Below are 25,374 nucleotides of genomic sequence, written 5' to 3'. Positions count from 1 at the left end.
GGATGTTTTCAGTTGGTTGTTTCTTGTTTCGTTTGTTGTAAATTTTTAATGCTGCCACCGATTGTATGCCTGCTTCGAACGGTGTTTGTGTTTATCCTTTCGTTGCATGAGTGTCTCTCTCGCGCTCTCGTATTCGTCGATCACGAAGCATACGCGATTCGTGCGCTAATAACATAAATAAAAGACCGGAAATGACACGTACCCTGGTGCTCTTCTTGGGTCGTGCAGGATAAAGCGATGGATCGTTATGAAGGGAGGCGTACCAAGGGGTAAGTTTCGTTCCTTCATCTTTTTTACAGAAACTGCAGCGTCGAATAGTGTGGCGCGCGTACCGTACCGTGCAACAGCATGGCGGGTTTTTGCATCAACAAGATTTATTATAATTATATACAGGAAAAAGGACAATTAAATTTTTTCACCCATGCACGTTGGCCCGATGCGCGAAGAATTCCGGTTGTTGAAACTTTACGATGTACTGCATATGGAGCAGTGCATTAAGTAGATTCGATTTTTTTTTAAAATCAGTAATTTCTGTTTTATTCCAATGCGTTTGAAGTGAGTCAGTCAATGAAACGTAATGAATAGATGAAGCAATAACAAACTGGTTCATTTGCATACAGTGATGAAATCATTGCCATTTTCATATCCAGAAACAAAAAGATCCGCAATGTGAACTAGAATGTTAGCAGCCATTCTGATTTTAATAGTATTAGAAATAAAGTAAATGAAAAGTAGCAACGAAGATGATGTATTTTGTTCAGCAATCGTAAATTCGTTTTATTGGCATATAAAGTAAATTGTTTACCATTATGATAGTTGTTTTCCGCTATAAACAGTGCAGTGCTTCTTCTGATTGTACATGATGCGAACGCCCTGCTTTAGGCTTCCGCGAAAGCTCGTAAAACAAAGACATATTCCATGCTTTTCTCACGTAAATTAACATACGCTGAAGCTCCCAGGAAAGCTACAACCACTGCACCGGTCTTAACCTCGTTTTTGAAGCCATCGTGTGTGCACTCGAACTGGCGACAGCAAGTCGAACAAATGGCCCAAGGAGAAGATCATGCAACGATCGTCCATAAGGGAGTGTAACCACCGTCACCCCGTTGATACTCTCACGGGACGGGATACTATACATGTACACATGTGTCATTTAAGACAGAAAAAAGTTTCCCATGACGTCCGTCTGTGGATGCAGCATGATTATGCTGCCCAATACCCCTTGGTCGTCGTTAACTAAGTAGCTTCATTTTACACCCCAAATTTGAGCGCAAGACAGGGGCGTATTTAATATCTAGAAAAATGACCAAAAAGCGTAGCCAATGCACTAACGCTTCAAGCATGGCTGAGTCTCTCGAAACCGGTGGCAGAAGAACGCTCGAACGCACTCTTTGCAGCATCCCGTCAATGCATCCGGAGCCGCCCGCCCGCCTTTCGGTCGTCAACCGACCTTTCCACAAAGTACAGCAGCAGCAACGGCAGTATGAAGTGGCAGGATGTACGATTTCGGCACCCGGAAAACAAGCGCTGGAGTGGAAAATAAACAAAATTTAAAAATCTTTAACCACCATTTGGCAGAATGAGCCACTCGGTGCTTACGTGGAGGGCAGCCGGGTTCGGTAGCAGCGGGCAAAACTAAAAGAACACGGTGTACTTGAATAAATCGGGCTTAGAAAGGCCGCCATTCAATCAACTTGAACATCTTAAGTGCCAGAAACGCAAACCAGAACAAGGCCCCAAACGCGCGGAGAGTTGCAGAAGAAAAACCAACGAGTGAAGGAAAAAAAACTGTTATTGTTGATAATTTCTCAAACAGTTTACATCATCGTCAACTGTTAATATGTTACTTCCTATTGTTGTGTCTGCTGAAGTTTCCTTTTAGTTCTCGTTCGTTTTTTGTTGTTTTCGTTTAAAAATTTCCTTGGCCTTAAAGTTATAAGATTGTTTTTATTTGTTAATTTATTTATTTATTATTTTTGTTTTTTTTTTAAATTTATTGTTTCATAGTCTATCTATTAACTGTTTTGTTTATTTATTTAAATATTAGTTTTTATTAATACATTTATAATTTATTTTTACTTATTATTATTTATTTACTAGTTTATGCACCTTGTATCCATGTATTTATTTAAGTATTTTTTATGTTATCATTCATTTAGTTATATGTTTGTTTATTTTTTGTTAATAATTAATCTTTGTTTTGTAATGTTATTCAACTACTTATTTAATTATTAACTCGTTAAAAGCATTTTTCTTACCAAAAATTTCACTTTAATTTAAGTTAAATTATACTATAGAAGCTCAATGTCTAAGCAATATCCGTAAAAAAACAGAATCAGAGTAAATCCATTGCTGTCCTTCTTCGTCACCCATTTAACCAGCAGATTAATTTACATTTCGCCCGGTAAACCGTCTGCAACCTAAGGTTCTCCATAGGTGTGCTTGCACCGGGTGGACGTATCTTGAAGCACCTTCACCATCGTCAACAGTCATCCCCAATCATGGTACGGTGGTGGTGACCCGTTGAAGCGTTTAACTTTAAATTATGCGCACATGAGTAATTTCAAAATTTATTGGTATAATTTAAATTTTCAATTGTTCTATGGATGGCCATTAATCATTGTCAATTGCATCATTAGAAGCTGGCGCTGGACAGGTTTTAACGCCGTTCAGCTTTTCAGCGTCGAGACGGGACGAGATCGACGGCTGACGATTGTGCGGCATTTCGTGATGCACTGGATAGAGGCACTCCGCTTGGGTCTTGGGTTTTGTGTTGTGTTTTTCTTGCGTTTCGGCTTTGCGATGTCAAGCGCTCCTGACCTTTGACTGACGGAGCTCATACTCGATATGCGAGTCCCGGATCGCATTCGCCGGACGCCATGAAGAAGGCCGATTAGTGGAATTGTGCAGCGAAAGGACGGTTCATGTCTTTGTTTTTTATGTTCCAATGGTTCCGAGTTCTCGGTGTCTTTCGAGAGAGAAGGCTACACTCCAAGCCACTGTTTCGAATTATGGTGCTACACTTAAGTACGGCGAGGTTCGCATTTTTTAAGAAAATGCTTTGAGAGGGCGTGTGAACTCTTCATTTCTTTTGTTTCGTCCGTTCCACTTGGTCGAGCACGTTCACGTCGTGCGAGTCGCAAATCACCGATACACCCGGGGGGTTGTGGTTTTGGGTGATGATTTCCGATGTCAAGTGGAAACCGTTCCGAAAATTGATTATGGTAATATTATGTGAGAAAAGGTATCCGAACCCCGATCCGGCCGGAGGCGAAGCGTCCGACGTTGATGAAGCGTAAAAACACGTCCTGCTCCTTACGCATGATCGCGTACGCGACTTGAAACCGATCCTCTCGACCGGCGAGACAATGTGCAAGCACCGACAGAGCCTTGACACTTGCCTGCTTCTACTGCTTTGTGTGCTTCGAAACGAGCGTTTCGTTTGATTCACCATTCCAAACGCGAATCATCTTATGAGTGAACAGGTGTCTGTGTGCTTTTATTTGTATGTGACTGTAAGCGAGAGAAAAAAAAGCACAACCCCTGAAAGTCAGAATGAAACTCGAAAAGGTTCTACCATTACACGTGCTTGCACTCCCTTCATAATGAGATCGGTCGGGTTTGCCGCGCCGGAGCCAAAAAGTAGCACCGGCCGGATCGGATGTCTTCAGCGGCGGCAAATTAAATGTTGTAAAACACGCTTGTCTACAGCACACTTAGCATGCAGGGAGATGAGTGTGAGTGCACTTGTTTTTTTGCTTGGCCAGTAAGTAAGAACAAGTACGAGGTGTAGCAAAACGATTAAGCCCCTCATTTAGCATGGATGGTTGGGCAGGTTGTTTAGCACACCGGACAGCGTCGATTGCGAATTCCAGCTAAAGGGTAATTTTACGTACGGTATCAACTTTATGCGCAAAATTGTGACCGTTCCCCAATCGATCGTCGGTTTCACCGTCGGTTGCTGTTGGTCGTTGGTTTTGTCAACCCAAAACCACTTCACCAAACGATTGTCCTTATAAGGTGGAGATCGTGAGAGCGTCTGTAATATGTGTGGCTTCAAGAGGGAGGATTCTGGTGTTTATATCGATGGCTACGGATTCGTTAACATGGGACTAGGAGTGGCAAAAGGAGTGGTCTATTAGATGTAAGTCGACCTGCGTACTCGGACGTATGATGTTAATGGGACGGAGGACGGCATAGTCAAATAAGGACATGGCGTCAGTAAATTGATCACCACTTTATTATTACCACGTATGAAAACACATTGTGCTTCCTTCATTAACTGTTGTGGAACGAGATGTACACGCTTGCGATGTAATGTGTGGCGTGTGTTCATGCGGTTTTTATGGAGTTTTATTTACCTCCACTAATTTAAGAAAGAATTAAACAGCAAGAACAAGGACCTGTAATAATAAACGATGCTTGGTAAATGTTTCTTGTTTATTAATCGTTATAAAACTATTTTAATCTTATTACAAAAAAAATATTTTAGTGTGGATTTTGAAATACAAACGGGTTGCCAATTTAAGTAGTAACGGTTCCGGTTTCACACAGTATGAGATCAATTCTAAAATGTCTACAGACCGTACCTGTGTAGTAAAATTAAGCCTAAGAACCAGTCATAGCCGACATTACCTTAACACTAGACGTACCAAGCGTTTGAAGCGTTTTTCGTTCGTAGTTAATTTTTAAACAATTTCGAAGTGTTGGAGTTTATGTTATTGTTTATTGAAGATCGTACCATAGAAAATATATATATAAAATTCATGTTTTAACTACCTTAGGATTGTTTAGCCCTAAAAAATAATGTGACAAAAATGAAGCGTTTCAGTCAAAGTGACTAGCCCGGTAGTTCTAGTGTTAAAGATCGTTTCACCAACAATAATAAGAACTGAAGTATTGTATTATGAAAGTAAGTAATGCTAAATTACTTATCCTTTAACATATGGTACTGAAGGTGAGATTTTACGAGAAATAGGTATAGAAAAAAGAAAAGGTATAGAATTAATTTCACATTTGAGATGCAGCAGTTCGAACTGTTTAGCTCGACAAAATTGAACCATCCCCGTAAACCTTTTAAAATACTTCAATTACATCTGTATGGCTTACAGTTTTTTCGTGATTTTGAGAAAAATATTCCTCAAATTTAAAGTTAACGATTAAAAGTTCCATGCGCATCTTTCCTTGACTGTGGCGATAGTACGCCGAAGATAAACCCAACGCGCATTGAATGTTATTTTCTTCATTCCTTTTATTACGCATCTTTCCATTACACCTTCGAACGTATATGCTGAATATCACCTTCCTGGTACGGTGCATCGGTACGGAGTGCTAAACCAATCTGTAGAATCTGCGGCCGACTGCCATGGATCGCGAAACATACTCGGAAGGGTTTCGGTTGGGGGTTGTGTTTTCTCTACACATTTTTTTTTCGTGTGTGTCTCCATATGTGATGCATATGTGTCTTCAAGTTCTCTCTGCACACCGAACGAAGTCGGACCCAGGTCGTGACCCCGGGCCGGTTGAGTGCGCGCTACCGGACGAACATTATTTTAACAAGAAAATATTGTCAAAGCCATCAAGGTTGGGTGTTTTTTATTTATTTATTTATTTGCATAATTATGTACGTTATCGGGGTGCCATATTTGATTTTGTTTTTTGCTGCTTTCCTGGGGCCATATTTTTAAAGTGGCGTGATCGTGTAGAGGTGCAGAAAGTTATTGAGCAACTTGCATAATTTCAATATTTTTTTTAAATATCATTCGATTTGGTTTACTTACTGAATCGAATCAATGCCACAATTTTTACTTTCAATGTTTTCGAGAAGCAAATTCGGGAAAATGTACCATCCAAGCTACTTTCTGCCTTTAGCCATCATGGAAGTCCGTGTAAAACGGAACCAAAAATATTCGTTTTCCTCAGAAGATGTTCGAAGCAAATCTGCATCTCCCAACGGTACAGCTCCGTGTAGTACTTCGGTGGGCGTCTCATATAAGACCTTTGCACCGAACCACGGTAGTGTTCTGTCCGGGCGGTCCGAAGATGCATAATGTATACATCATATGGCTAGCCAGCAGCTCTACAACAACACTCCGTCTATGCTGCACTGCAGTTGTTTTGTAAAAAATGATGTTTTATCACGATTTCAATTCTCCGAACGCTAATTGATAATTGTACGTTTGACAAATTGAACCGAAGCCTATTGACTGTTAAGTGAGCTATGTTTTGATGGGTTCGATCGTACCTTTCCTGCATCGAAATGCATCTATGTCATCGATGAACTCAATTCGTAGCGTACAGCATAAGGCTAATGCATCGCATGCGGGTTTTGTTTGTCTTATACCTTAGGCATATCCACAAGACGCTAGAGATGGAGGCCAATGTTTGCATTACGGCGCATTGAGTTATGATGCTGTGCATGCATACCGTTGTGTCCAGCGGTCACTATCGTACTGATGATGTTGGTACCGGAAGAGTAGAGAACAAAAAACGGGCAAAATGAACTAAAAGCTAGAAAAAAAGGTAGAGATGGTAGCGCACTTTAACATAACCTCCGCGCTGGATTGGATTTCCATCCGATCCCAAACAAAAGGGTATAATAGCAAAGAGGGTCACTTGTTTCTGTGGCAGGTCGAATAGCTTTTGTGTCGATACGGTTTTGCATATTTTATGCCTGTACCACAAACCGCCGTACATCGGGTATCGGGTGGAGAGAGAGATAAATGGTATGATACCTCTTGCGGGCATGATTTGAAATGATGGAGTCGTATAGATGTTGTTTTCGGATGTTAACAAATGGCAAAGATCAATCGTACGGGAATTGAAAATAAATTATTCGAAGCTAAGCTATGAATTAGTTTGTCGCGTCGTTCGCTGTGGCGAACTAGTTTTGCGTTGTTCCTTTTTAGGCGGGAGAGAGGTAAATTGAACTTTTAATCACTTATACGATTTTACGGTTGATTTTGTTTTACTCTTTTTCCTCCAAAAAGATTTCTCGTTCCATTTTTATCTCTACGGTTCATAGTTTGTGAGTTAATTTTGAAGATAGTTTTCAAGTAGTTTTCCATAATTTCTGTACGCATTTTTAAACAATTTCACCGTGGTCGCTTTATGCGGTGGAAAACAATCCAAAAAATACCAAAACGAGCATAAATAAATGAAGTTGCTCGTCAGACGGTCCTGATGTGTGATCCGACTCTCCCTTTTGCGCATGATTCCACTGTCATGTACTGGCCCCGGGGCTATCCATCGTGCAGGTAATCTGTCAAAACTAAAGAGGAAGAAAATAACCGACCGAAACACACATGCATGTTGCGTCCTCCCGAACACCTCTGCTGGGCACCCCTGGGCAAAAGGATTCGCCAGGCTCGCTTTGGGACAGAGACTTGCCCTGTACGAGTATTGTGTGGTTGAATTATTTATTTATGCCCCGCACTCTATGCTCTTTCCACGGGAATCACTTTATTAGCGTGCACTTTGGCTTCGTCCGCGGATCGTCTGTTTGGTGGAAACTTCACCCGGCGCTCCTTGGCGTTCGGGTTAATCCCACCCGCGTTTCTTTTGCTCTTTTTTTTCTGTTCCTCCCGGCGCGTACGAAGTGTGTATGCAACAATGGATGCGGTCAAACGGTCATCATCATCATACGATGCGTCCCTCGCCCGATCGTACCATCGTAGCAGCGCCAGTTGTTGACGAAAAATGGCACCACACCGAAAGTCCCGGCATGTGAGCACGAACGTACGTATACGGTTGGCCCTGTGGATAAGCCATAATTCACCCAAACACCGCACCTTGAACGGCGGCGCTGAGATACCTTAGGATGCGCGGATTGGAATCGTGGATCTGGTCGGTTTTGCGCACCGATCGCTGTCTCGTGCGCGCCAGCATCACATCGATCCACTTTTCGCCCGGAGCCATGAAATCGGAATCGGATATGACATATGACCTTACCCTTCGCTGGAGGGAGAATCGTTTTCGCCGAACGATGCGCCGGTAAGGTTCTTGCGTGCGATGCGCCCATATACGTGCGCAACATATCCACCCGCACTTGGGCACGAGACCGTGAAGTGATTTTTCAATATCACACAGCACCGGATCAAGGGATCAAGGGGTGCTTGAGGGATAGAAAAGGGGGTGTAGAATGAGAAGCAATTTAAGGAAAATGATCCGAAAGCTTGACTCGTTGGTTAGCGCGTAGAAGGAGCAAATGGTTCTAACGTGCAAACGTTGAACGCACAATGGGAATTAGGTGATTCGTGGGTACGAAGTGGATAAGTAAATATTGAAATATTTGTTTTAGATTTTAAAATTTAGAGTACGACAATTAAAGATTTTTTTTAACAGTTTGTAAGGTGTAGTATAGTTGTTTGAAAATATCAAAATTTAGACTACCAACAGGAAAAGGTACATTAAATTTTGTCCTGTTTGTGTAACATTATTCATAACAATAATCGTTGCGACCAAGGTTTTTAACTAAACGCGCAACGATGAATTCAACACGATCGAGATCGAGCCCTCTGCAGGGCTCATATGTGTAATTATATAACATTTATTTTTCGCGCATTATCTTTCCCCTGCACGGCGGTGCAGAGCTTTCGTTCTTTGTTTACTCATCAATCCATCATGATCATTTAATACCGACGGTTCTGTTGCTATAGAAAAAAGAGCAAAATTGTACGGGAAGTTGCATTATCGAGAGTGTGTTTTTTTTCTGCAAACATTTTACAATTACCATCAAACTCATGTACGGTGACTGAAAGATGTTCTGACCCTATTAACCGTTGGCAGACGGCCGTCGCGAGCCAGCATATAATTTGCGATCCGTTTGGTGATGTACCTAAAACAAACACCATCGTTGACGCCATTTTTCCACTATGTATTAGGGGTGCAAATTTGTTCCGATGCACTTTTTTGTGAAAAAAAAAAGAAAATAAATAACATTACATCCGTTATGGATATTTTTTTATGCACGAATATAAGCGAGAGAACAAAACCTTTACCGGAGTTTAAAAGCTTAGAAACGATTTGCTTGCACACGTTTTGTGGGATGAAGCGTGTGAAAAGGCGTGAAATTAGATTACATCCTTTCGTAAGCAAATAAACCATTAGCCACGATAATGACTGAGCACTGGAGGGCTATGTCGGGTGAAGGGCTTATTATTCGGTTTATAAAAAAAGTGAGCACATCAACGCAGGTTTGATATGATTAATGGTGGACTATTAAAATTTGGGATGAATTCTCTTTTGTTTTGAAGTAAAAGTGTGGGAACATGTGTTAAATTGCGTTGAAATGCGTTTGAGTTAAAATGTTTATTTATGTTTCGCTTTGTTTGTTTTCTTGTTTAGTTCTGTTGGTTAGCGTGTCTTTGCTTTGCTTTATTGATGTTTTTAGTAAGGTTGTCAGTTACAAAATTTAACAAATTTTATATGAATTGTGCTTGGAACAATATGCAGATCGATGTAGAAACGATTTGTAATAGAATGGGAGAAAAGCTAGTCTAAGCCATCCCCGACAGAAGGCATATAAATAAATAAAACGACAAATGATTGCCAGCCGCATCACAGCATCATCTGGCAATGAAACCCTTCAAACGAAAAAGCTTTCCGCTGGAACCTATGCTTCAGTCGAATTCATTGCTTCATGCGGGGCACACCCATGTAGTATGCTTACCAAGGAAAGGCTATGCTGTCTTCGCCTGAGCCATTATATCAACCGGAAATTGTTGTCAAATCAAATTACAATATTTTATGTCTGATATTCCCCTTCGGTTTCAGTTCCACCGGCCGAACAAGCGAAACAAAGATCGTAGACAGCGAAACCAAACGAAGCTGATAGTGGAGGATGACGACGGTGATGATGATGACGGGAATAAATGGGACGCACAGCGTGCGAATCAAATAAAATGTCCAACAGCAATGGCATTACGTTGCGAGTGCTGCGAGAACGAGAAGGAAACATGACAAAATGGGGATTCAAAAGGGAATGCAAAGAACAAATGAAGCAGGAGAAAAAAATATGTGTGAACAAAAGTCACAATATTCACAGTCTCTCCGTATCATACCGGTACGCCGTGCATAGGCTGATGCCGGGGTTTTTTTCTGTGACCGGTGAATTATTAATGATTTTTCCATCCTCTAACTTCAATCCGTTTGGCAGGATCGAAAATTGGCGAAACACACAGGTTCGTCGCTTGCCGCCAAGAATCTGCTGAGTCTTTCGTTTCGACTGATGAGTCAGCGCGTTCTGGGTACGGTATTGGGCTCTAACTATCTTGATCGATCGTCAGTCGATCACTTGCACTATCACATCTCCATCTTGCACGGTACACGGTCGAGTCCATTACCATGCGTACGCGGTGATCGCGATCATTAAGATCTTTACAATCGAGGAGCCTGAACTGCAAACTCAAGCGCGATCCTGTCGTTGTTCGGCTACCAATATTGGGGGCGTGGTAGCCTGTTCTCCCGTAGACAGTGGCTTCCTGTTTTGCGAGGTAGGGCAAAACGGAAGGCTATCAAGTATTTGCTAGCATTGTATGTAGTTGCATTGCCGCGGAGAATGCAACTGAAAATGCGAAGTAATGCTGCCAATTACCGATTGTTGTTGATATTATTGTATGCCACAACGTTTTTCCTGTACGATCACACACACACACGATCATTAAGCCATTTGTATTGAAGTTGCAGCGAAGTTTGCAAGCGTACAAACTGATTGCATCTGGCTGTGATCGTTATCGCAAAATATCTCCATCACGTGTAGGGGTGTGAACGAGATTTGACGTATTTTCCGATCGGGTTGGGGATCCTGTTTCGAGATCGATTAGCGCACGCAGTTGCGTTTCGGGATAAAGATCTTAAAATGCTCATTAGGAAATCAATCAATCAATTATCGCAATTATGATATTTCAACAACGGCTTCGAATGAATAATTACCGGTCCCGCTTTACTGTTTGTCGACAAACACCACCTAATGCTTTGCGTGTTGGAAAACCTTCAAACATATTTTTAGGCTCGTGGAAAGGGGTTTCTGTACGCTGATGAGCGTACTCTAATGGACTTGTTTCGAGCGAGCTCGTCAATTCCCACACCCTGTCCGGCAAGGCACGATGTGTTCCGTTCATGTGTCTTGCCCCTCGGGGGCACAGCAAGAACGAACATCAATCTATCCATCGGTGGTTTTTGACGGTTTCTTCTTAGAGTGGAACGTTTTTTTTTTGTTGTTTTTGGTACGATCGTACGCAGGTTTAACTGATCAGCTGAAATTTCTTAGCGAAAGCGAGATGATACATGCTATCGTTTTGGGGTTTTGGGATGATAGCTTAAATACATACGCGAGATGAAATCCGATAGGGGAGTAGCTGAAAGCGTGAGCCAGCTAACACTCCCGACACGCACCCGACCATAACGAGACGGACAGGTTCTCCTGCGGGGGGAATAGCCGAAATAGGAACCGTTGCCAACTTCTGAATCGATCACCTGCTGCCTAGAAGTGGCTTAGGATCGGACTAGGTCTCCTTTTCCTCGAGCACGCTAATTAGCGTGCCGCTGGTGGATCGCTTTGAAAGGCATCAATCATCGTTTTCGGGAAAGGTAGGAAGAAACCACCTGACCACATCGGGAGAGAAAAAGAGTGAAGAAGTGTGAGCGAAAAAAAAGAGACCAACTGTGGCCCGTGGCAACATTTTGGAAGCCTCCCCTCGACGACAAGGCTGTGCCTGGTGGCTGAGAGTTGGTGGCAACTGTTAGACAGGAGGTGGTCTGCTAGTTCGATGAAAAATTTTAATTAATTTCTACCGCACCGGTGCCTTGTTTTTCCATGACACCAAGGGCTTGCCATGCCATGCACAAATCGCGGGAACCGGATTACATGCTGGACAAGGGCATTAGAAAGCTTTATCTGATTTGTGCATAATGTTACAGCTCATATACCCGTGCCCCCGGTAGATGGATTAGTGGTCCGGTGGAGCGTAACTGACACCACGATTTAGAGCAAATTCAATCTCCTGCTTGGAAAGCCCTCACCTTTGCATGCAATTAGTCCTGGAGGGATAACTTGGTAAATTGGATATGATTTCGTGTGTAAGCGGGAAAGTCATCGTTATGAGGGGTTGTATGCCTGAAATTTAGTTAAGTAGAGTGTATTTATTTTGTAATAAAATAATGATGAAGTAATGGTCTTTTTTATATTTTATAAGCAATTTTCTAGATTCATTTTGCCATAATAAAACTCAATTATAAGTTAAAATTGGAATGTAAAAAAAATGTCTTCACTCGCTGCTTTACACGTCCGGTTCCACTCCACTTATGTGAAACCGGGAGCCAAACATAGTATTCTAATCTACTCGCAATCAGGCTCGGGTTTGGAAATCGGCACAATAAATCATCCACACCCTCCACGTACCGTTGGTAGCCTTGGCTGACAATAAATTCCATCTGCAACAGTTTTGTTGCCTTCCTACCGTACGGTAAGCATTTCGTTTTACTGACGACTCAACAGCTGATGTAGCACTGCTGGCGGCGCGATATAAACCACTCGTCCGGGCTCATCGGCCACTGTGCACCCTTACTGGATGTCCGTTTGGTTCATTTTAGAATCGCGATTACGTCCCGATTGGAGCGCTGCATTCATTAATATGCACCGGTTAATGATGGCCAAGCGGTACACACCGGTGACAACTTTGTAGCTGCGTGTGTAAATCTATCAACCTGTCAATATTCATAACGAACTGTTCAATCTTTTTGGGGTATGGCCGTACGCTTCAGGATGACACTTTTACGCGCTGGAACGCCGTAAAACGAAGCGCAGTAGCGTCCGGAATGTTTGTCCGTTTGTGCAGAGCCCGGTTCTGGCTGCTGTTATGTTGACTTTCTAGCCGGCCACCGGTTGAAAGATTGATTACCGAATGCCTCGGAGAAATGTAGTTGGAAAACAAATTTCGAATCCGACTCGCATCGATTGGAGTGTGTGTCATAGTGGCTCCGTGAAGATGTTCATCGGCGGGAAACGATCAACGGGTTAAAAGAGTGTACCCAAACTGAAGAAACAGTTGAGATGCATCTTATGGCTTATCTGGCCGAAGGCTATGCAGAGACCATCATGCAACAACTCCCTCTCAACTTTCTGCCCGTACGATGCAACCACTGGCAAAGGCAAAAGTTTGTCTTAATTTCAGCGCTGCGCTGTACCTCCTGCACGCACCGCGCGCCGACTTGCGCTTCGGATGTCAATTACTTTTCATTTCGGACACGTGGATACGCCGGGAACGCTTAACGGTGGATCCTGGATCGCGGGTCCCAGGCCCGGCAATAGGCAATAGGGGCATGTGTTAAAATTTGTCCCTCGGGCGACACTTGTGAGCGGATCGTTTCGAACTGGTTTCGGTGCGCATGAGATGTAAATTACGGGAACGTGAAGAAGGGATGACCGTTGGAGGTGGAACAACTTCGGGCGAACATATGAGTGAACAAGCATCATAAAATCGGTGACACTTAAGAGCTTATTACGAGCTCTGGTGATGTCGGGAGGATGTAATTTTCTCGTATTATTGAATGATATAGGTAATAAAAACTGGTAATATTTTGACCACGCCTCAGAGTGCTAAAAATAATTATTGTTTGCTTGTATGTTTATGAGAAACAAGTGAAACATAATAAAAAAAAGTTATATTGCTCGAAGATGAATATTTTAAATAAAAAAAAGCAGTTATGGTCTTCAATGTTTTGTAATACTGGTCTTGTCTTACGTTTTTTATTTTGGAATTTTATTTAACTTCTTGTCCATCATTCTCTTTGCTTGTTATTTGGACTACAGTCCGACGAGTCATTGCCCATCGTACCTTTAGGTGTAAATTTCGGATAGGAAAGAAAAATTCGCAGAAAGATTTTTTCACTTGTATTGTTGTTGTTTTGCTTTTACGAGGCTTTTGATCATTTGCCTTTTTTGAGGAGAGATAATTGTATGTATATTTTATTATACAAGCATAACAATATATACATGTTTTATGTGTTTTACACAAGAACATGTCTGTTTTAATATTAACAGGAAACAGGATACAAGATTATGATAAACTATAATTCGTCGTAGAGCCCGATGTCTTTTGGGAAGATACAGAGTTTTACAAATTATGCTTGTCTATTAGACAGTACAACCTCTAAATGTGTCCCCAACACATTTTTTGTCCTTTCATTGCTATACCCGTAGCAATCTATGAGGAGATGATGAACTGTCAGCTCCACGCAACAAAATGAACAAATTCAAGGAGTTTCTTTCTTCAACTTGTGCGTGTGGGTTAGTCGCTTGTGACCAATTCTTAATCTTGTTAGCACCCTTTGGTCTTTTTGGTCAGGTGGGACGATCTACGGTGCTATGGATTGTTTTACTCCTTTTAAATTTGTTAGTGGTGAGGTAATCCACGTATTTTGCCAGTGTTGTTCCAGCAACGTTCTACACAATACCGACACAACGGCTACTGGAGATTGTTCCTGCGACAAGTTCTTTATTGCATCTTCCGCCCTTTGTAAGCGAAAACCGTCTTGTCTGCTGTTTCATTGCTTTGTACACGATAATGTCCCGGTATCCAATAGACGACGATTGATCGGTCTTGAGATGCAGAATCAATCATGAGAAAGTGAGGATTTCTCATGATGCCTTTCTCCAGAGCCTTCAGAACGCTAGCGTTATCTGTAAAGATAACGTTAGGTTTGCCCCGATAGTGGCTTCCCCTGATGATATAGTGATAGCAATTGCTAATTCTGGATGTATTGATCTGTTTTCGGGAAGCTTTATGCTGGAGCTGCTATTAATTGAGGATATTCTACAAATTGCAGTGCTATGCTCGAGTGAACTGTCAGTGTAGATTTTGTAAAAGATTTTGCATTCGTCAGCTACTAGTCTTTGAAAGTGTTGGAGAGCTTGTATGTGGTTAGCTCTGGTTCCGCACAGTCGATGTAAAGTCCAATCAACTTGTGGACTATTATTGAACCATGGTCGGGCGGAATCGGTGATGAGCTTGGGTGATTTTTGATAGCTTGTGACCCGTAAGTAGAAAGAACAACTTGTTCGATCTTTTGATAAAATAGTCTGCAATCAGACCATTCGCAAGGAGTCTGTCAGCTGCAATTTTTGGCTTTTTTGTACATGAATATACTTCCTAGAACGCTTTGCAATTATCGACTACGGAATATAATTATATTTTGACCAAAACTCTTGACCCTGTCTGTTTGTACCTCTTAACGTGTCTGTTTACCATAAGTGTGACAAGATCTTCATTTAGTTCAGAAGCAACAAAACGAGAATAGATTTTATAGGTAATATCCACTAATATCCTCTATGGAAAAAGGACTACAGGATCAAAACATTTATCCACAACGTGATAATACGAATGACGTCGAAATGACTTGCTCGCACCAACAAATAGTAAAGGCCAATGACGCTGACATTCGCTATTAATACTTAAACTCAATTACACAAATTACATTTCCCATCGTAATGCTATTCGAATATACACCCGCTCTCATCTCCCAAATCTCACGAGGTCACGTTTTAGGCTTGCTGGTTTTCATGGGGTTTATTTTTGGTTCACTTTCGAACCAAACCGTCACAGGCTGTGGCTTAATCGTTTGCCGGTACTCGCACTGTACAGCATGCCCGGAAAGGTTTGTTTTCCGCATCATCCTGTGCCAATAATAAAGAAAACGGACGATAAGCAGGTAAAAACGTGCCGATGTCCAAGCCAACGAGACCGTTCCGCATTATCCGACACGAGTCCTTTTTTCTCCGATGACGTCAATCGAGCACGCTACACGCACCGACCAGCCCGGTCGCTCGCGTGTAAGGACCTCGTTGCACCGTGCAACACGTTCCACGAAGCAGACGCCGTGGAAGTGTGGTAAGGACGCGCACACTGGTGAACACTTTGTAAATTGCATCCTTTGCACGGGGATGCCGCGTGGTGGTCGTGTGGGGTTGAAGGAGGAAAAGCGACGTTTGAGCAGTCTCCGTCACGGTCAGGGTTTCGGGCATGTCAAGTGCAAATGTGTGCCACCTTTTTTTGTGGTCGTCTAACGGGGTGGTAGAATGATGGCAGCAAACATGCGAGCTGCTGATTCCGGGCCGAGCCGGTGGCTGGGTACGTTTGCCCGGCCGGTTATCGTAGTGTGTGGGTTTCATTCATAAAAATTGTTGTGCTCCGGATGTCGGCGAGTTCGCCGTATTGTGTGTGCGTTGGATTTTGCAACGTATGTGTGTCACATAGAGTAGTATGTACACGAGCATTGAATTTACCCCTCCGAAAAAGCAAATTCATATACGACAAACATACGCACACCATATCATCCTGTTTACCTTCCAAACGGAATGACGTCAATAAAATGGCCGACCCGAAATTGAGTGTTGCTGGAAGCAACACGTACAAGGGCGCACGTCTAGAACGTACTAGGTGCGTCCCCTGGCGTACATCAGCTCGTTCCGTTCCACTCCACTAGGGTAACCCTGCAACGTAAAATTGAAGAATGAAATATCGATTTATGCTGCTGTTCTCCATACCCGATCTTTCTTCTTCGTACCGACCGTACCTTTGGGGGAGAAAAGTTTTATGATACTCACACAAGCGTTCCATCAAGGTCATTGCTACTTGTTGATATGTACAGCAAGAATGTGGACACATACACGCAGAAACACTGGCACAGCACCAATGGCGAGACTGCGCAAAAGGGCTGAAGTTCAGGGATACGGCCAGGAATTCTTGTCCGGCTGGTCCGGATAAACTCTGGTCCCGTATGTGTATTTCCGTGTGTGTAACTATGTTGGGAAATAACTACAATTGGATCCTGTGACGTAAGCCGTGCCTACCTTTGCCTATTACCGAGGAAAGCCCTATAGATTAGGAACAATTATTGGTATACCAGGTCACTTGATCTAATAGCCGGAAGTACGTCACGGTCGGAATCGAGTTTGAGTGCTAAAAATAAACGACGGGATGCTTATTTTGCGAATGAACATATATGGTCAGGAGCTAATTTTATTTCACCTGCATGGGCACGTCATTGATAAGGTGAAACCTGGAATCTGCTGACGTGGGTTGGACACTTTTGTTTTAAAAGAGTACATACAAAGTATTATGCATATTGAGAAGCACCAAACAAATGATTTCTGTGTTTATCTATTTTTTAAATAATAAATATAAAAACACTAAGAATGAATATTTCAACTTTAGAATGTATAGGTTCTACATGTCAATATCATCTTTAATAACAAACGAAGCTGTTACTGATCACCGTTAAAACAAAACTTGCCAAGCAACTGTTTATCAACGTCCTGTGGAGCAACTAACGACCAAAATCAAACCAATGTCACCGTACCACAGGTGTGCTGTATTGTTGCGATAAAATGCATTTCAGCAATAAAAAGTGGTCACGATAGCAGCATGGAAATAAAACCCTCACACAAAACCCGCTTTGCCGCCAATGTCAGCACGATTGGTCCATGCAGGGAACGTGTCTTTCAGGGAGTTCGGTGTCATAAAGTGAGCGGATTTTGATTAAAGGAAGGCAGCGAAAAACAAAGATTCGACAAATTAATGCACTTTATTCTCACAAAACGAGCGGAAACATCCAACCGCGCACAAAACGGTTGGTTCCGAGCTAGGTAATCGGGTCCGAACGTATGCTTTATTTAAACCCATTTTACACCCATTGACTGTCGGAAACTTTGTATTATTTTGTATGATGTTCTTCTGTTTTCGGGTGAGTGTTTCGTTTCTTTTCGGGGGACCAAGAAAATGGTTGCATTTAAGGGCTTTCATCGGTGTTAGGATTTAATTGTGTTCATACCTATTTTGTAAATTTATTTATTATTCATGATTACCACTTTGTCCCTATTGTCAGCCACAAAATGCTGAAGTTACCTATTTTGCAAATGTAATAATTAATCGGAGATATTCACTAGAGACCTATATTACCACCCAATCTTTTAGTTTAGTAGTTTTATTATAAGCTTTAACATAAAGTTCTGATAACAACTTCATCGTCGATATATGATGCCGCTTCGCAATTAAACTGTACAAACAAGCTGAGATAGTCCTGTGGGTCTTTTGTAGTCCGCAGCACGTCCACAGCAATAAACCGCTAGACGCCTTGGAACAATTCGTTAGCACCACAGGTAGCTCGTATAATAAAAGGCAAGAAAAACAAATGTTGCGACATAAAACCAATAGCTGTAGTAACAAAGGCTCTTCAAGAAAAAAAAAATCCTCAAAAATCCGAACTCAATCTACATCCGATTGGGTCCGATTGGATGGCATCGATTGGAACTGTTTGGACCCCATGTTGTTACGAAGTCGTACACCTAAACCCCAAGAAAGCCCAGCAAGTAACGCTTATCAACGGTTTTGTTTTTTCTCTATCTTCAGCAGTGCGATCGTGCCGATTACGTGGCGAGTGCCAGAATCAGCAGTTTTATGAAAAATTTCAGCTCATTTAAAGCCAATTAAAAACAGTCAAATTGTGTTATTAGCCAAGCTGATTCACGAGATGCGGCAGGCAGGAGGTAACGGCATCGAGATATGGATCGCGTGACGGCACGATGGGGTGCTAGTCGTGGGGACTTCGAACTTGGATCTTTGGCACGATGTCAACAGCACCGGCATGAAAAGGGATTTATCTGACAAATGTTGAGGTTTTGTCTTGACGATATTAAGCCCCATTTTTCATGGTGGTTAAAAAGATAAAAGAAATTCAAAGGCACATCCGCACCGGGGTTTGTTAGGTTCAAGTTGTCACACGATCGCCCTGGTTAGAAAGGGTATCTATCTCGGAAGATCAATAGAAGATCAATAGAAGATCAAACTGATCCGAATCAGCCCCAAATCTCGACAACACGGTTATGTTTGATTAAAGTCCGTGAGTTACAAGATAACCTCCGATTATCTTCCAGAAGAAGAAAAAAACCCTTTTTCAAACTCACTCACACCATGCGCCTTCGAACGGTCCACAACCTGTCCGCTATAAGAAAAGAGGAGTCGCTTGAAGGTGAGAGCTGTTTTTTTTATTCGACTGCAACAAGCTTGGTAGGCAGCGTTTCGGCGTGTTATAGTGCGGCGTTGGGCGCGTTATGCACGTCCCAAGCTAATTATGACATAATTTACGGCTTGTTGCGGTTTGCAGCTAACGATCGGGATGTCATTTTTTTGTTCATATTCCACATCTTCGTTACACACGTCTCTTGATAGCTTTCAACTCGCGGAGTGTCTTCGCGGAGGAACCGGGAAGAACAACAGAAATAATCAATATTTTCAAATAATCAACACACCTGCCAGACACCGGCAGTGCGTCTGGATTGTTTTTCCTCGAGTTCTCGTTTTGATGTGTCTCCGAACGAAACAAGCTGCCAAATAGCTGTCGAATGGTCGTCAAACGATCACAGGTTGACAGACCGTCCGTACCGTCCGGTACGTTTGGTTGAACAGTTCTGGAGCAGGTTTCATTTTCATGTCGGTTTTTTTAGGGGGTGGTGGTGTGCTTTGTGGGAGTGATGATGCACCCCGAACACGGGCTCCCCCAAACAACAACAGGCAGACAGCCAACGGAGGCGATCGTTGTGGGGAACGTAGGGTAAAACATCACCTAAATTTGCATACTAATCGTCAGCGTAATTAGATGACGAAATGTTAATGAACCCCGCGGGATGCTTTCCTCATCCGCAAACAACCCCCTCCCCCCGGGGGAGGAAAAAGCGGTCAAACTCGTACTCGGCTCGGGCGTTATCGGTTGTTACCGGCGATAACTGCCGTTGTTGTCTGTTGTTTTATTGGAATCTCGATGATCATCGAAAATATTTCGATCGATTCCGGCTCCTTCTTCCTGCGGTTGCACCCAGCACATGCAGGGCACGGTTCGGTTTGTATTTTATTTCGATATAATTACGCAAAATCGGCCAGAAATGCATGTTTTCAACCGTGCTTCATGCTTGGAAGCTATCGTTATCGTTTGTTCGCCAGGTCTTTAGCGTGGATGCCATACTTTCTTCAACTCCAATCGGTGGAATGGAGTGTGCGTATGTATGTTTATGCATCTTCCAATTGGGACATTTTTGAGGAGGTTTTAGTGGAATAATTTAACCTCAAAAAAAAACCCGAACCCAACCATGGAGTCATTAGATTCGTTAGTTTAGGATACCGTTCCTAGGGCGATGACAGGACGACTGTACGGCGGCTGTTATGCACCGTTTCACCCGATCGGTTTGCCGGAACGATGTCGTATCGTGGTTGATTAAATTTACGATGCACTTTGTTTGTTTTAGTGGCGGAAAATGGCAGCGAACTTTATGGGACGTTGCGGTCTGACGTTGCGTACATGACTGCCGGGGGGGTAAAAGTGATGCGCGACTTTCGCTTGCGAATGACAGTAAAATTGCATACCGAAATGCAGCTAAAATTAATGTGCAGCAAACGTCATACAGAGTAGTTTTTTCCAATAGTTAATATTTGTTAATTGGCATTATAAAAACGGTTTAACAAACAATTTGGGAAGTATTAACATACCATTAACTTCGTACGTCAGCTTTTCTGAGTGCTATTTGAACAGTTGTAGCAAAATAATTCAGCTGCTGCATTTATTAGCGATGTATAAAAAGGTTTCCATCCCATCTAGGAGCTGATCAGTTCTATTTCAACTATTAAATTATAAAGTTCACTTTAGTTCACTGAAATGCATCTATACAAAAAAGCGTTAACCGTGGTTTTAGTAGCCTCCATTTTGGTAAATATTAAAAGTGACAAGTATTAAAGTGTTCACAAAAATGTTTATTATCCAAAAAATCTTCTTCATACTTGAATAAAATTGTTTCTTTCTTCCAGTTGGTAACGGTAAACGCACTAACCATTCAGGAATTACGAGCTCAAATTGCACAACAGCGCATTCAACAACGGTACGGCATAACTGAACCAACTACAACTTCTAGTAGTGGCACAACTTCGAGTGCATCTTCAACCGAAAGTACAACCAATGCGACAACTACGACTACCAGCACCACCTCCACCACCACCACCACTACCACCACAACCACAGAGTCAACCGTAGCAAATGACGCGTCTACTAACAGTACTGAGGCGGCAACTACTGCTGAGTCTACTACCGCCGAGTCTACTACTGCCGGCTCATCCAGCACCGGTACAACGAGTGTTGAGGCCGGATTAATAGCTCAATACCGTGACCAAGTGCGACAGCAAGCTATTCAGCGTGCCTTGGCAAGGGCAGCCGCATTAGGGTGAATTGTTTCACGCTCATCTGATCGATATGATTTAAATTATTTTCCAAACAAAAAGATAATAGGACACTTGTATGTACGGGGTGTTTAATAAGTTCGAATACACTATTAAAATTTGTTTAAAAAATTAAAGTACAAGATAGACTTTTTAAGTTAATTCCTATTGAAGCATTAGCCGGGAACACCCACCCGCGGGTCATTTATGACGAGCTTAAGACATTTCTCGAAAGAATCACACGCGCCACGCACCTACTTCAGGGGTATTTCGTCCCAGATCTTCGAATTGAGCTTCTGAAGTTTGTCCATAGTTATTACTTGATGTTTGCTCTGCTTGGCCAGCATGTGTGACCATACAAAAAAGTCCAGTGGGTTAAGGACGAAGGAGTTGGGAGGCCACAAATACTCTCGACACCACGCTTGGAACATATTCGCCGTGTGGGCCAGTGCACCGTCCAGTTTAAAGACGTAATGATACTTCCCGTACAGTTCCCGAAGTGCCGCGGCCACAACCTTCTCCAGAACTGTAGGATGTATTGATTTTCAGATTTTTTCGATAAATATCAATGAACTGCCTGGATATCACATGCCTGGATATCACTATCAGTGACGCGGCTTTTTGGAATCCCTGGATATTTATTAGGGATGTGAGGATGCTGCCCAACGCCGAGAACGACAACCAATCATTTTGGAGCTTGTGTGGCTATTGCCAGCCAAGAGATTCTCATCAGAAAACACGAAATCCCGACCTGCGTGCTGCGAAAGTATCAGTTGGGCTATGTACAGCCTCTTTTTTCCTGTAGCCTTCGTTACTTCGTGAATCTTGCCTTTCTTGCACGGTTTTCATCCTAGGTCCTTCGTTATGATCGTGTGAGCATTCCCGAACGACACATGCAGGTCAGGAGCCCTTGCCGAACGGATTTCACATGGTCCTTGGCCGAGCCCGTCTTCCGGTACTGACAGCAAGTTGACATTACGTGCCACGGTTAGTGGATATACAGGGCTATAACGGACACCAATGTCATTAAACTTAATGTACATGGCCAGGGGCGGACCGGTGGTGCATGTAATAAACGGCGCCAGTCCACACGACCGGACCGGGTTCAAATCCCATCCGGACCGTCTCCCCGTAGCAAGGACTGACTATCCGGCTACGTGGCAAAACTAAGTCTAGTAAGCCAGAAATGGCCGGCGTGACCTGTAAGGTCGTTAAAGCCAACAAGAGAGAGAATGTACATGGCACAAAGCTACACAACGATAAATAGTTGTATTCGAACTTATTGAACACCCCGTAAAAGGTAGCTCAAATTAGTTACCTTTACGTATAGCTACTTAATTAGACGTAAAGAAAGATAAAAAATCCCGATCCGAAATTAAACGGAAGCCCGTAACAAAACAAAAAATCTTCATAATCAAATCTAAATAAAACACAGCATGGAATCGTCCATACTGCGGTACTCACCCGACGGACAGATCCAATACGATGAATCGATTTTGGACCATTAAACGTTTAGCAGTGGCTGGCAAACGAAATCGAAATATTGCTCCGAGCGGAAGGACACTTGTTCGAACGATACGGTTGAGATTGGGTTTTTTTACCGCGACGCGGGAACATAAATGTGGCGCGGAAAAAAGCTCTGACAGTGGTTACGAATCATAAAAAAACGGGTTAAATCTTTTCCTTTTCCTCCCTACTTGCCAAAGTATCCACAAAAAAAAAGGATGGAACCGTGTAACTGGGTAGAGATGAAACGCACGTTACGTGCTGGATACGCGCTGGATACATGATGATACCACCGTAGCCCCCCGCAATAAAACACGATGAAGTGAATTTTAATGAATATTATTTATGTACGTTGTTTTTATTTATACACATTTTAAACACAGAAATCAACATCGTATATGCAAATAATAAATAATCATAAAAAGTGAGTAACGAAAATTGTTCCCGTTTCGGGCAAAACATTTGCTGCCCTCCTCACCTGGTTTAAAAGCATTTCCTTTTTTGCGTCCTTTCTCGTACAATGGTTTCCTTTCTTTCACCACGAAAGCTCATTTTTAGCTTTTATAGTTACCACGGACTTTACGTTCAAATCATTGGTTTAATCTTGCGCCGGGTTTTTTTCCCTTCTTTCGAATGGTTAACATTCGATTTTCGCTTTCGAGAATGAAGAAGGTTTGCATCGGGGATGTCGTTTGTGTTGCTGGTGCCGATTTGCCCAGTTCCGCGACCGATCCTGACATGACCCATGGCAAATGGTGAAACTGAAATGGTTTTTGTTTTTTTTTTGTTTTGCTGCCCAAAAACATGCAATGGTTTGCAGTTGATGAAAGAACTAATGGGGTGTACCGTTCGTTATGAAACGATACAAATAATAGTACAAATAACGTGAAGATGTAGCGCCGGAAATGCAATAAATCATTGTTTAAGTGAAATTTTAAAATGAGTAAAAATTAGTTAAAAAATGTATCAGAATTTTAAGCATTTTTTTTCCTGTGTAATTTCATAATCATTCTGATTTGTTTAATTCTAATGTTAAATATTAAAAATTTACATTTTTGTTTTCTGGTACAAATGAACCCAAGAATGTAGTTTACCACGTTGCAATTTGTTTTGCACATTTCGCTTCCCCGAATTGCACGAAACCATTTAACCGATTCCAATCGAATGGGAATTGAATTAAGCAACGGCAAACCAATTGTATGCAAATTAATTAGCATCTCCTTTTGCCGCACACTCCATTACACTGCAAGACAAAATGCATTTGCAATGCTTTACATACACTCACTCGCGTTACAAAACACCTCGATCAATTGAGCCACACAATCGGTATCGAGCGTTTGTACACTTTTGTTTTTCCTTTCATTTGTCCCTGTTGATGGCTTGATGCTTTGGCCCTGCTTTGGCGCAGCTTTAGGCTTGTGTTTTTAGTTTTTTGATTTCCTTCTTTTTGTGATCCGTTTCACTCAAAGGGGAAGGCATTTATGTCGTAAGAAAAATTTATGACATCACGTAAAAAGGATCAACGGGAATGTGTTAAGAGTGTTATATGCAGGCGTGTTAAACGAAATCCCATCCCCGCTCGGGAACCATGTCAGCCACATTCTTGACGACCGTGATTGAGATGTTGTATGTTTGTTTTTGAGGATCGGGAGTTCATCGTTTACGTTTTCATCGAACCGAGACCGAGATAAAAAGTGTTGGAATTGAAATGTCAGAGTTTGGGGAATCATTAGACAAAAGCAATTTCCTTTACGATGAAAGGTTGTTTTTTGAGGGTGAATAAAAATCGATATAAAATTTCAATACTAGAAGACAATTCAATAAAGGCTAGGGGTTTTTGTGAATGAATTAATTATTTTTCATTCATTCCGGAACATATTCCGTATCGTACCAAACCGATGGATGGAGTCGATGGATATTCGATCAGCTTTCAAAGCATTCTTAAATCGGTTCTTTTGCTTCAATGTTGGTCAATCAAAAAAACCTCGACAACCAACCGAAAAGCTAAAGACAAATCGACGACGAACGGATCAATTTTGAGAACGAAACAGCACAGAAACGAAAGCTAAACGAACGTTCCGAACCGTTTTGAATGGGAGAGACCGTTAGTAGCCGAGTGGTTTGTACAGATTGGCCAATAAAATGATTACCTTAAGACAAGGATTAGTGACGGATGTCACTCCAGTTGGGTTGCGTTGCTCTGGTCCCAAAATCGGGTCAGTTATCGAAGAGGTTACAAATGCACCGTACCCTCAAGCGGCTTAACTTTAATTCACATATCAAATTCCCAACAAGGGAGCTTTACTTACTTAGCTTAATATTTTTATTTTGTAGGGAGAGAATTTTGCGTGATATGCAGCATTCTTTGGTGAATGTTTTACTTCTATATACTGGGTTTTGAAGGTTATTTTCGATTGTCGACGGTCATTATTTTGGTAAATGGGCTATTTGAATATGAATCAAATAGAAAGATGACTACAATAAATGGTCAATAACATATCTCAAAAATAACTAACAAAATATATCAAATTTTGAATAACAAACAAGTTAAGCTGTTAAATTAATGGCTAAAATAATAGAAGCTGTTTCCTTCTTTCATTCTCTTAAAAAA

The 25,374-nt window shown here is 42.1% G+C and overlaps 1 protein-coding gene across 1 annotated transcript; it reads left to right on the top strand.

The window, feature by feature from the left end:
* Window positions 1-20,645: 20,645 nt before the first annotated feature.
* On the top strand, window positions 20,646-21,394 carry LOC125764368 (uncharacterized). Its single transcript, XM_049428534.1, has 2 exons — window positions 20,646-20,754; window positions 20,853-21,394. Exons 1-2 carry the CDS (start codon window positions 20,704-20,706, stop codon window positions 21,264-21,266), a joined length of 465 nt encoding a protein of 154 aa, XP_049284491.1. The 5' UTR covers window positions 20,646-20,703; the 3' UTR covers window positions 21,267-21,394.
* The last annotated feature ends 3,980 nt before the right edge of the window (window positions 21,395-25,374 follow it).

Source organism: Anopheles funestus, chromosome 2RL (assembly GCF_943734845.2).
Source record: "Anopheles funestus chromosome 2RL, idAnoFuneDA-416_04, whole genome shotgun sequence".
Taxonomy (NCBI): Eukaryota; Metazoa; Arthropoda; class Insecta; order Diptera; family Culicidae; genus Anopheles; species Anopheles funestus.
Note: the sequence above shows the minus strand (reverse complement) of the source record. Positions and strands in the feature narration are given on the sequence as shown.

Bases quoted from the DNA above. Each gene is read 5' to 3' on its own strand.
- LOC125764368 (XM_049428534.1), top strand. From the start codon at position 20,704: ATGCATCTATACAAAAAAGCGTTAACCGTGGTTTTAGTAGCCTCCATT. The intron at 20,755-20,852 runs GTAAATATTAAA...TCTTTCTTCCAG, and splicing joins TTTTAGTAGCCTCCATTTTG to TTGGTAACGGTAAACGCACT.